Source organism: Vitis riparia, chromosome 10 (genome assembly GCF_004353265.1).
Source record: "Vitis riparia cultivar Riparia Gloire de Montpellier isolate 1030 chromosome 10, EGFV_Vit.rip_1.0, whole genome shotgun sequence".
NCBI lineage: Eukaryota > Viridiplantae > Streptophyta > Magnoliopsida > Vitales > Vitaceae > Vitis > Vitis riparia.
Window position 1 is genome coordinate 20121189 of NC_048440.1, and position 12843 is coordinate 20134031.

Below are 12843 nucleotides of genomic sequence, written 5' to 3' on the forward strand. Positions count from 1 at the left end.
TCAACAAATTGATCTTTAGGAGTAAACTGAACCAATAAAGTATGATTCATAACAAGTTCTTGAAAACATTCTAATCAATCTCGACATGTTTACAAATGAGGAGGGGTGGGTTTGGTAAAGTGACATTGAGTTCCTCAAGGAGTGTTGTAGTAATCCATATGATTTAGAGTTACTGCATTAGCCAAACCATGATACTCAGATTCAACATGGATAAAGAGACAACTGCCTACTTTGTTTGGAATTCCAAGATACTAGATTAGGTCCAAAGAAATGGAAATAACTAGTACTTGTGATCTTTATGTCATTAGGGTAACTTGCCCAATCAACATCAATATAGCAGGTAAGAGAGAAGTTTGAGGAGGCCTAGAGAGAAATTCCATGAATGAGACTATATCCTTCAAGTATCTAAGATCCTCTTAATAGCCTATCAGTGAGAGGAGGTGGGTTACGAAGCAAAGATGCAACATAATTAATACATGCTATTAAGAATATTCCACGTTTTTTATTACGTGACTTAGACCTGAACACCATAGAGTACAAGTAGGAAAATAATAAAAGGGAAGGGGGAGATTGAGAAGATATGAGAGAGGAAGGAAAAAGCAAAAGAGAAGTAGGAGCATCAATAGGAGAAGAAGCAAAAGAGTTTGTTGGTTGTAGAGGAGAAAGGGCATTGAGTGTGAGAATAGGAATGACAGAGGAAAAAAAAAGGTGAAAAAAAAAAAGATGAGTTAAGCTTGGAGGTAGAATAGGATGGCGAGGAAGTAAATGTGGACAAAGGAAAATGAAACTCATTAAAGATAACAAGGTTAGAGACGTAAATCCTGCTAGCATATTTTTTTATACATAACTCTTTATGATAGGAATTGAAACCAAGTAGAACACATTCAGTGGATCAGAATTGAAGTTTGTTGATTTATAAGGTCGAAGGTAAAGGATAACATACACAACCAAACACCCATAGAGATTTTTAGGATGCAAGACACATTGTGATACAACATTTCAAAAGGGAATTTGTTAGATAAGATTAGTGTTGATAATATGATTGTAAGGTATGCAACAAATTGAAAAACATATGGTCAATAGGTTAAAGGAACATGAGAATGTGCTAGTAAGGAGAGGCCAACCTCAATTATGTGTCTATTCTTTCTCTCAACTTAACAATTTTGCCGAGGGATATGCAGGCAAAGGTGCCTATGATGAATACCCAATTTATCAAAAAGTGGTTTGGGTTGTCTGAATTCACCTCCCCAATTACTTTAAAGAGAGTTAGTTTTTGTTTCAAGTTGAGTCTCAATAAGATTTTTAAATTTAAGAAAGGTAGAAAAAGCTTCATTTTTAGTTGTGAGAAGATAAAACTATGTGAACCGAGAGTATTTATTAACGAATATTAATAGACAATATTTTATACGAGTAATTAAAGCAATATGGGAAGGACCCTAAAGATCAAAATGCACTAAATCAAATAGTTTTATTGCTCTAGAATCAGAGAGTACAAAAGGGGGTTTATGACTCTTGTCTAATTGACAAGAATAACAAAAATTAAAATTTTTTATACTTGGAAACTTCAAATTACAAGAATTTATGACTTGGTGAACTACTTGAGGCATTGGATAGCATAACCTATTGAGTATGCATCCTTGGACTGATTGAGAAAAGCAAAAGCTTGAGAAAAAAATTGAGGAGTTGAAGATTTTGGAATTGTTGAAGGCTTAGAGATGGTGACTACATAATCAAGTTTGTTAAGGCCATTCTCAAGGTGCTCTAGAAGAAGTTTCTTCAAGATTTGATCATTCAGGGGTAAGACATGAAGAAACTTGATTATGAAAGTGGTGTGATTATCAAAACACATTTTGTTAAGTGTAAACATGAAGAAACAAAATGTGTTTTGATAATCAAGACTTGACCTCAAGGCCATTCTTGAAGGCCTTAAGTGTAAACATCAACCGTTCTCTATATGAAAGTGGCGCTCTAATGGCAACGAACTTATCAAACATTTCTCTAATTTTAGCTAAGTAATAAGAGACCAATATACCTTCTTTTATTATTTATTTGGAGTTGAGATTTTAGGCTTATCATTATAGCTATTGATGGAGATTGGTAAACTCTATTTAAATCATTTGAGAACTTATCAGTATTCGAGTAGCTTACATGCAATCCAGCCCATCATGCCTTTAGTGAAATAGTTTGATGGTAAGGGGCTAAGTAAGAAAGGGTAGGTTTTTGTTTTGAAATATTGGAAGAGGGTTTAGTTGATTTTTTTTAAAATTCTCATTTTGGTTTGGGGTTTTTGAATTTGAGGTTTAAGAAATATCAAGGTTAGTGAATAGAGCTTGATTTTTGGTAAATGTTTAGGAATGATGGTAGCTCTAAAGCTTTCAAAGCTCCGATACCAAATCAACTTAGTTAAACAAAAAGAAGAATTTAGAGAGAAAATGGTTTTGGAAGAATTGCTATAAAACCTATATAAATGAATTTGATTTAACCAATTATAGACATGTTACAACACTATAAGCTAAGTTAATTGTATAAAAAAAGACCGAATAAATAACCTCTATATTCTATAAATAACAAGTCATTGATATTCAAACATTTTAACAGTAAAATCCTCTGAATTCATGAATTATACATGATAAACATATACAAGATTCAAAATAAAAGAACTGAAAACAAATATTAATTCATTATGATGACTCCATGTGGCATCTTTTATTTTTAGCACCAAATAGGGAAACAGTATTTGGAGTTGAAACAATGCTACAAAGATTGTACGTAATACACATGCTTTTGACTGTTGTCAACATTTATTGGCACCTTATCGAGGATATGGATCAGTGATTGAAGCCTCATTCACTGAAAAATGGGATGATCTACTCGGCAAATAATTCGACTGGGCCACCCTTGAATTATCCTCCAATTCCAAAGACATGTCCCGATTCATGCTAGTATTAATAAAAAATGCAGGGTGTGAAGGTACTGGGAGACTTAGAGAGTAACTGTTAAGCATGAGAACAATAGAAGCCGTGGTCGGTCTGTCAGCTTCGTTTTCTTGAACGCACAAGAGCCCAATGTGAATGCATCTCATTATTTCACTTATTGAACTGATCCTCATTGTCGGATCTATCAAGTTGGTGGCTGTCCCTTCCCTCCAATTTTTCCAGGCCTATAAGAATGCAACAATGTATTAACATAAAAAGCAAGATTAGTAATGTTTTCATGTCTCATGCATTACTTACATAGCTTGGGAGATGCTCAATGTTTTCACTGACACGAAAACAGTTATTCCTTTGACCACTCACAAGTTCCAAAACTAACACGCCAAAGCTATAAACATCTGTCTTAACAGAGAAGTGTCCATGCATGGCATATTCAGGAGGCATATAGCCACTGCATATTATGTCAATATAGAATTTCAGTGACAGTAAAGTTTTTAATAAAACAAGAAAAACTAAAATTATTGGTTCAAGCTAACTTGTTTGTAATACTTACTAGGTTCCCACAATTCTATTAGTGTTGCCTTGAGTTTGATCCACTAAGAATAACCTCGCCATACCAAAATCAGAAATTTTAGGGTTCATTTCTGCATCTAAGAGAATGTTGCTAGCTTTAAGATCACGATGAATAATGCGAAGTCGAGAATCTTCATGAAGGTATAGAAGCCCTCGAGCAATGCCTCCTATGATTTTGTAACGCCTTTCCCAATCCAATTGTTCACGTCTAATTGGATCTATATCATTAATACAAGCACATGAGTTAAAGCTAAAACAGGCAGTAAACCATCCAAAGAAATAAACCTAGAAAGGTTTAGGAGTATACATCCCATAGTGGCTATTGATTATCAATGACATTGAAGTTAATTCATCAAGGCATGCATCACAAATAAAGTTAATAAAACACAATCTAAAATTAAGTCAAGAGTTGTTACCGAAGATGAAGTGATCGAGACTTGTATTAGGCACAAACTCATAGATAAGAAGTCTTTCGGCTCCATCCAAACAAAAACCTAGGAGCCTAACCAAATTCCTGTGCTGAAGCTTGGCTACTAATACCACCTCGTTCTTGAATTCCAATTCTCCTTGTCCTGAACCACTAGACAATCTCTTCACAGCAATATCTTGTCCAGTAGAAAGCTTACCCTGAACATAAAAATAGGAATTGATGGAAAATAATTGAAGCCGCCTTTAAAAAAGTAAGAAAATTTAGATTAAGAAGCTCGATGAAATGGTGAAATTTTATAAGAAAATATTGTATTACCTTATAAACAGGGCCAAATCCACCTTGTCCTAGCTTATTAGAATCAGAGAAGTTATTTGTAGCAACTCTAATTGTGTCAAAGTCGAAGTGCAAGGATTCAACATTTATAATGTCATCCTCGTCATTAGCTTCACAAAAGGAGAAGGTTAGATTAGTCAGGCATTATAATGAGTGCTTGGCTACACATGCAGATCTACCCATGAATCTCAGCCAGTCGAATTCTATTAAAATTTTGTAAGCGTAATAGATTATGAAGTCATGAATGTCTATAGTAGTCTTCCCACCAACTTCGTGTAAAGCAAGAGAAGCACGTGCTTGCATATTTAAATTACTAAAAGGACAATCAGCTGCCCTTGTCACTTTCCAAGAAGATCATGTTTTCAATAGGAAGAAGCAAAGTCAAGAAAGGACGGAGTGTATTTAACTTACTCTCAAGCTTCTCCATTGAGCTCCTTTTTCTGGAAAAGAAACAGATGAAGCCAACAAGGATTATGATTAAAATAATTACGGATGGGACGATTATGAGGATGATGGTTCGGGATGAGTTACTCCTTGGTTCTGCAAAACCCAATTATTAAAGATCACTCAGACCCATGAATTCTGGAAACCCAGTGATCTAGATGATCACTCGACTGCAAATCATAATCAAGGGAGAATGAGCACCACAGATATATCTATCTTTTACAATCAAGGATCTACTCGATCTTGGAATTGATTAAATTTCAAGCATGGAGATATGTAGGGATACGTACGTACCTTGTGTAGAGGTGGTATTAGCTAAAGGCGGTGGAGAGAGATCAGCTGAGGGAGGAGAAGGTGGGGGTGTTGCTGGTGGTGGCGGCGCGTTAGCTGCTGTAAAATAATAGAAACGGTATGTTGCGTATCTCACAATACAGCTGGGTTTAACAACTCTCCCTGCTTTGCTCCTATTACAACATCTTGGAATTTCATTGATAGCGCCCTCTAAGCAATTACTGCAAGACAACTCGGACAAATCAGGAGTGCACTGCATAAGCCCATATATGCTTTGGAAACTCGTAACATTTGCTTCTTCAGTTGCGAACTTGCGACGCCAATCACCAGACGCAGCTTTGCTTCGGAGGCTGGCCATCAGGTTTCCCAGAACCTGATTGAAATCTTCCACATTGGAGACGTTTTGAAGGTTCCACATTGTAAAGTAGGGCGAATTTTGGGCTTTTCCAAATATGGAGTCATTGGAGTATCGCAGCATACAATTATCGTACCATCCTATTGCCTCCTTCTGGTTGGGACAGAGCCGAGTGAGTTGAATCCTAGAGTCATTGATACAACTCCGGCACGCGGTTGGCATTACGTCTCCTCTGCAAAGCGCGATTGCGTTGACTTTGTCCGAGTTTTGGCCTGCGGAGAAATTGTAAAAGCCATAATCTATTTCGTTGTTTGAAGAGAGGGAGGTGAGGAGAGTGTTGAGGTTTGCCTTGTAGGTGCTGTTATTGGTATAATTACCAACACCGTTTGAACACCGATAGAAGAGAAAGTTTGGCTGAGCATTGGTGACAGCAAGAAGGTGAAGTATGAGAATGGGATAAAGGAAGAAAAGTAATCTTGGAGACTCCATTCGTTTCTCAGCTTGGCTCTCTGTAAGGCTTTTTGAAGGAAAAGGAAGGAGAGAGGAAGAAGATACATGACCTCAAGGATTGACCACCAGGCTCTACAGTTGACCACCAAGTGGGCTTTGAATATCACGGGATGAGAGTTTCCCGTTGACTGTTGTTGCTTTTGGTCTTTTCCTTCTGAAGAAGATACTTGCACTAATCATCATTCTTTCATCTATTAGCAATGATACTGGCCATGGAAAAATAACTTGGAAATTAGGCCCAGTTAAGAGACAACAAATTCAGTATTTCATTGACATTTCAAATAGCTATCTGGAATTCATTCAAGTTGATCGAATAACAAATCAATTCAAAACTATCTTAACAAAACTTTCCCTTAATAGAAATTTCTACATTCCCATGTAGCTATATATGTTTATCCTGATTTTGCTGAACCAAAATTCCGAAATTCCCATTCCCATACTCCAAAAACCAGGTGGGTTCCTTTCAGTTCCATATGAATGGAAATATTGGGGTGGAAATTTCATCAAACCAAACATATTTCAGCCACTTTACGCAGATTTTTTCCCCAAGGAAATAATAATTAATAGGCCCTCAATTTTTGCACCTAACTGGGTTCATGGTTTTTGAATACTTCGCAGTCAAATTTGTCCTCCTCTTTCTAAAGCAAGCCGTGGCCTCTCATATTAAATTAATTGGTTTTTCTCATATTTAATAGAAGAAAGATTCGATTGGGATTGGAATGGTTGTCAAAGTCCACGCGGTTTGAACACGCTGACACCTTGATTAGTTCCTTTGGCCATTGGATGAAGATGGTTCAATCCGGACTTTGGCGGAGTATCCGAAACCAATCTCCCTTTGCAAGCAACTCTAGCCACTCCCCCAGAACAGGTACTTCACTCATCCTATGTCATATGTGAAGGGATAAATACAAATAATGCACAACCATCTTTTATCCCCTCTTATGAGAACCTAATAGGAATCAATCAAATAGAGTAGCAAGAAAACACCCAATCAACAAGTATATGAACACCAATAATTTTAGCGTGGAAAACCTTCTCCAATATGAGAAGTAAAAACCACGGGACCCTTAGGCCACTTAAAAACTCCACTAATATAATTAATGGGTTACACAATTCTCTTTGGATAAAACTAGAGGCATACATCAACCATATCTCAAGACAAATTGATCTTGACAATTTCAACAACTTTGCATAAAAACAATGGAAAGATCTCACCAAACACACCACTGTTCTCAGACTAAAATATAACTTTTTAGAACTTCAAATCCAATCTCCACCGTTCAGAATGAAGAACAATGAGTTCTGAATGTGCTCTCCAAAAATTGGCTCAATCGAACCACAGATCAACCTCAATCGGAGTTCATGATCAAAACTGTCTGGATAGAAAATGCATCAAAACGGAGGCTCTGTTCTTAGACTGAAAGACGACCGTCCGTATCTCCAAATCCAATCTCCACCGTTCAGAATGGAGATCAATGATCAAGAACCTTTCCTCCAAATTTCAGGTTGATCGGCCCACAGACAAAGTGGGACCGAACCTTTGATGAAATCTGGGCAATGAAGAAAAAAAACTGAATTTTTCTCTCTAACTTAAAAAATGGCGGTTCTCCTTTTTTTTTCTCTTTTCTCCTACCTTTGGTGGTTGAGAAAAATTGGAAGAAGAAAAAGAAGGATTCTTTTTCTAGCCCTTTTATATAAAGGCCTAAGAGGCCTTAAATTTTGGGCTCTTAATTTGGGCCTTCCACATGAGGAAAAACCCAACAATATGGTAGTGATTGAAATGTCGAAAAAGTTCGACGATATTTCTGAGGAAGACACAATATTTTTATCGATTCGAAAATATCGCTGAAATTTTGGTAATTTTACCAATTTTTTTGGGAAATTTCCCGATATTTCCTACCAGTCCAGGCTGCGCACAGGATACAAAATCTGTCCAATTTTTTTTTAAAAAAACATAAGATGCTATTTGGTAATCTGATCATGATTTGCAGGCAAAGGTTGTGTTTTTCAGCTTGGCTAAAAAATCGTGGATTTAGGGTTGGGGCATATGCATCCAAATATTAAAGTGATATTCATAATATCAAAGGCAAAATTTTGATTACTTAAAGAATAGAATGTACAATTTATTTGAAATGTAGATTATATGTGTCAAATATGAAATATAAAATCTCAATCTTGGAACAATGACTCTTAGGAGAAGGCATGAATATTCTCATTAATAAGAACATTCTAGTTTTTGTTCTTGCATCTTAGCAAATAAACTAATATTGCATGATAGAAATAAGTACATTAAGTCATACAAGATATCATTTTATCGAAAAATACATAATAAAAAAGGAACGATGCAACTATAAATAGTGAAGGCTCATAATCAAGGTGTAATATTTATTTACAATGCTTATTTATAATATTTTTAATAATTTGTGTGCTGCTTGGAGTAAAAAAATTAAGTCATTTGTTGAAAATATTTATTTTGAAAACGATTTTTAAAAAAAAATTAATTTTAGTAAAAATTTTACAAGTTGAACGTATCTATCAAATTAAAAACAGTGTGAAGCTGAATTTGAAAGGCTTTGGAAGAAGCAACTGGCTCCTTATGATACGTTCTAATGGGAAAAAAGCACATAGAAAGGCAGTTTGGAGAAACATTCTAATTATAAATAAACACGTCCACGAAAAGAAGAAATGTGGGGCCGCATTGTTGGTTAGTCCATCCTCCTTTGGGCTTCCTACGTTAAGATGACCGAAATCTTAAAAGAATAATTCATAAGCCCTAAATTTTTGCACCCAACTGGTAGCTGCCCGATTAATAATCACCCCACCCGTGGCGTTTCACATTTAGTTAATCAAATTTTCTCATATTTAATTAGCAAAAAGGGTGAAATTAATAGAAGAAAGATCTGATTAGGACTGGAGTGGTGACCAAAGACGCGGTCTGAATACGCTGTTCAGGAAAGGAGAGTGATTCCACACATACCTCCAATTGGCTGAATACTTTCCAACGTGCCGTGTATGATGGTGAGCTTTGACCATTATTATGAAAAGAAGAACAGAAAGAATGGACCCTTTCAATGAATACTTTTCAAATGCCCCGCAATACAAGAAACTTCAACAGGAGAAACATTGAGAACTTTGTATCTGTAGGTAATGGTTGTTATTTAACTACTAATTTTTCTAAAATTTAAACTATTAGAATATTGAGACTATGTTTACATCATGCAAACAAAATTAAAAAGGAAAAAGGACAAAACAAGGGTAATTAGAGAGACTTGCACCTAGAAAATATGTAGCAGGCAAAAGATTGAATATAGTTTTTGAGGCTTATAATCTCTTCTTGAGAACAGTTAGGATGGTTCGATTACTATTTTAGCTTGTCCGTTGCCTTGCGGGTAGGTGGGCGTAGAAAAATGGTGCTCGATTTTCAACTCTTTACATAGATCGCTAACCTCCCAGGACTCAAATTGGGTCCCGTTGTCAGTTGTAATTTCTCGGGGTATGCCAAATCGACATATGATATATTTCCAGAGAAAATTTCGCGCATTCTTACCTTTAATTTGAGTTAGGGGTTCAACTTCAATCCACTTGGTGAAATAATCTGTGGGCGACCAATAAAAATTGCTTTTGAGCAGATGAGGTTGGTAAGGGACCCATAAGATCTATTCCCCAATGTGCGAAAGACCAAACTGATACGGTTGCGCGGTATTCCTATGGAGGCAAACGTTGTTGGGGTGCATTTCTTTGGCATTGCTCGCACGCTTGCACGAATTGCGTCACATTTTTCTGCATATATGGCCAGTAGTTAGAGTTCTTCTACTGATCGCCCAATGAGTTAGAGTTCTTCTACTGATGTGATTCCCACACTAGCCTTGGTGTATTTCAGCCAACACATACGGAGATTCTAGTCGTGATAAGCATTTCAAATAAGGTCCCCGAGCGGATTGTCGATATAGGTGCCCATCTGTCACAGAGTATCGTGAGGCTTGAGCTCGAAGTTTGTGTGCTTCCCTTTTGTCGGAAGGTTGAATCTGGTGCAGGAGATATTTCAGGATTGGGGTTCTCCAGTTTTCTTCGTCGATTTCAGTGTTACAACTCATGTTGACTTCAATTTCATTAATACTCGGTTGTTCTTCGAGTTCAACAGGATGTTCGTTGAACTCCCTATGTCTACAAAGATTCGATGTACTTGGTATGATTCGAGTTGTAGCGTTACCACAAGAGGATCATCATGAGGTAGGAATACATGGCTGAGGTCCTTTCTAGTGAACTCAATGGTAGGTGCAGACGTCCTCACACAGCCTATTATCTGGGCGTATGTCATAGGTTGTGTGAGTTTCCGGAGCTTCATTTAGCGCCTTGGCGCTTTAGGCGCGGATCGTTTAGTCGACGTTGAACATGGTTGGCCCAATAGTCGTTGATGACTTATATAACTGGCGGCGTGTTAACTTTCGGCTTCGATACATCCATAGGGTCACCAGATTTATCTTCTAAGTTCAAGTCGGGTTGTGTAGATTTTTTCTTCACGTACTAGTGTAGCTTCCCCTGTCACACCAGATTTTCAAGGTACCTCCTTAGTGCCTTACACTAGTTGGTCTGATGCCCATGGATGCGATGATAATGGTAGTACATTGACTTGTCTGGAGATTGGGGTGGCCGAACTGGTTCAGGCGGCCACTGAAAGTCAGGATCATCTTGTAGTTTGATCATTAGCTCTCGCGGAGGAATAGTAAATTCCACCCGGGGGACTTTCTTAGTTGAATGCCCCATAGAAGACTTTTGATTATACTCCACCTTCCTTCTAGGTGCTGAGCCCCACTCTTGCGCTTGATCAACCTGAGATATTTTCTTTTTTCCTTCTGTATTTCCGAGCTCGTCTTCCATATTGGTATATTTGTTTGCCTTGGAAAGCAATACCTTCATAGTGTCTAGGTCGCTTTTGGCTAATGACCTGAGTAGTGAACTCCCAGGCGGGAGTGCCTTCCGAAAGGCGATAACCGTCGTTCTTTGGTCACACTTTTCCACTTGTACCATTTCATTCACAAAACGATGGATAAATTGCCTAACTGGTTCTCCTGAATTCTGCTTTAAGTTGAACAGATGATCGATCCCCCTGTGCGCGCGGTCGAGCGTTGCATGCATGCTGAATCACAAATTGGTCGCAGAGTTGTGCAAAACTGTGCATAGAGTGCGGAGGGAGTTGATGAAACCAGGTTAGCGACGATTCTCGTAAGCTTGCCGAAAAGACTTGATATAGTAGGCCTTCACAATCATCAACCAACGCCATTAGCTGACGGAAATGGTTGGTATGTTCCATAGGGTCTCTTGTGCCATCGTAGAGGTTAAACTTTGATGGCACATAATGTGCTGGCATCATGGAGTAGTTAGGTGGACAAAGGGGAATACGCCATTCCTTTCCATCCCTTAACTGGTCCTGCTGCTGGATTTGGATGCAACTTCATTCGTCGTGAATCTGTTCGCCCAGCGGAAGCCCCTCGCATCAGAACCAACAACATTTTCTCCAGGGTCAGAGTGGTTTCGGGTAGGTGGTATTTGATTTCCCAGAGTTCGACAAAGCTGTCGAACCAAATAATCCTGTCGATCTAGAATACTTTCCAATAGCTGTTGATGTTCCTGATATTGTTGCTCCAGTTGATTTCGCAGTCGGGCAACTGGTTTTTCACTTCGTCTTGCTGGTCCAGGCCACCATCATATGTACGACTTTCTCCGACAATGCATGGCCTCTTCTCCATTCATAGCGTTCATATCCAGAATCCTCTCTCTTTTTGGTAAGATTCCCACCGACGGCGCCAATGAAGACTAGGAAAAGGCTTGGTCTACTCTTCAGGTGAGTTTTATATGAGTACCGGTTTTAGATTGAGGTATTTTAGGTATTTAATTGATTGTAGCTGCATCTATTGTGAGGCATATGTTTTATTTTTGCCGGTACTAGAAAGAAAATTTAGTTCAACTACGTATATGTTTATACAACATTTGTGAGACAAATACAAAACTTTGGGACCGCTCTAGAAAACATATTTGATAAACTTTTGTTAGGAAAATAATTATTTGAGAATTTGTATTGAAAAAAAAATTTGTTTTCTAAAATAAAATTAGGGTATTTTTTAAAACAGTTTGATTAACAATCGAAGATATGAGGAATACTTTAAAAAAATTGTATTATGTATAGTGTATTCATAAAAAACGAGCAAAAATTACTATCTTTTATATTTAAGCTTCGAAACAAAATTTTGTTTTTGAGAACAAATCAGAATTCTATTTTGATGCTATCATTTCTGAGAACAAATTATAACATAAACATGCATGTCTTTAGATTATAACTCAAAAATGCAACATCATCCATCTTTTTTTCAAGCCGTATGTATTGAGAATCAATAGGACTACCTACTTCAGGAAAGATCAGAATCTGTCAACCTTGAATTATGCTCCAGCCCCGAAGAAATGTTCTGGTCAATGTTACTACGTAAAAAAAATGCAGGGTGTGAAGGTATTGGGAGACTCAGAGAGTAGCTATTTAGCATGAGCATTACTGAAGCCATTGTTGGTCGATCAGCCACGTTTTCTTGAACACATAGCAACCCAATGTGGATACGTCTCATTATTTCGCTTGTTGAGCCATTCCTTAATGTTGGATCTATCAACTGCTTGCTATTCCTTCCCTCCAAGAAATCCAGGCCGATGGGGATGCAAGGATATATATGCATATTCAATATTAGGTATGAGGTTCTAAAACATTTTCATTATTGTATGCATTACCCTAAAAACAGAAATGCACCTCTCTATTCATACTTACAGAAACTCAGTGTTCTCGCCAACATGGAAACCATTATTGTTTTGACCGCTTTTAATCTCCAGAATCAACACACCCAATATTAAGTAGTTATTTTGTTTAATTACTTTTTATATTTATCTCATTAATCCTATTTTAAAAAATTGTTATGACTTTACTCTTAAATTTT

At 37.3% G+C, this 12843-nt stretch overlaps 1 protein-coding gene across 1 annotated transcript; it reads right to left on the reverse strand.

The window, feature by feature from the left end:
- Window positions 1–2556: 2556 nt before the first annotated feature.
- Window positions 2557–5995, reverse strand: LOC117923558 (putative receptor-like protein kinase At4g00960). Its single transcript, XM_034841902.1, has 7 exons — window positions 5008–5995; window positions 4681–4809; window positions 4252–4379; window positions 3923–4133; window positions 3487–3724; window positions 3234–3384; window positions 2557–3160 (listed from the first exon to the last, which is right to left on the reverse strand). The coding sequence occupies exons 1-7, from the start codon at window positions 5846–5848 to the stop codon at window positions 2813–2815; spliced, it is 2046 nt and encodes a 681-aa protein (XP_034697793.1). The 5' UTR covers window positions 5849–5995; the 3' UTR covers window positions 2557–2812.
- Window positions 5996–12843: the final 6848 nt, after the last annotated feature.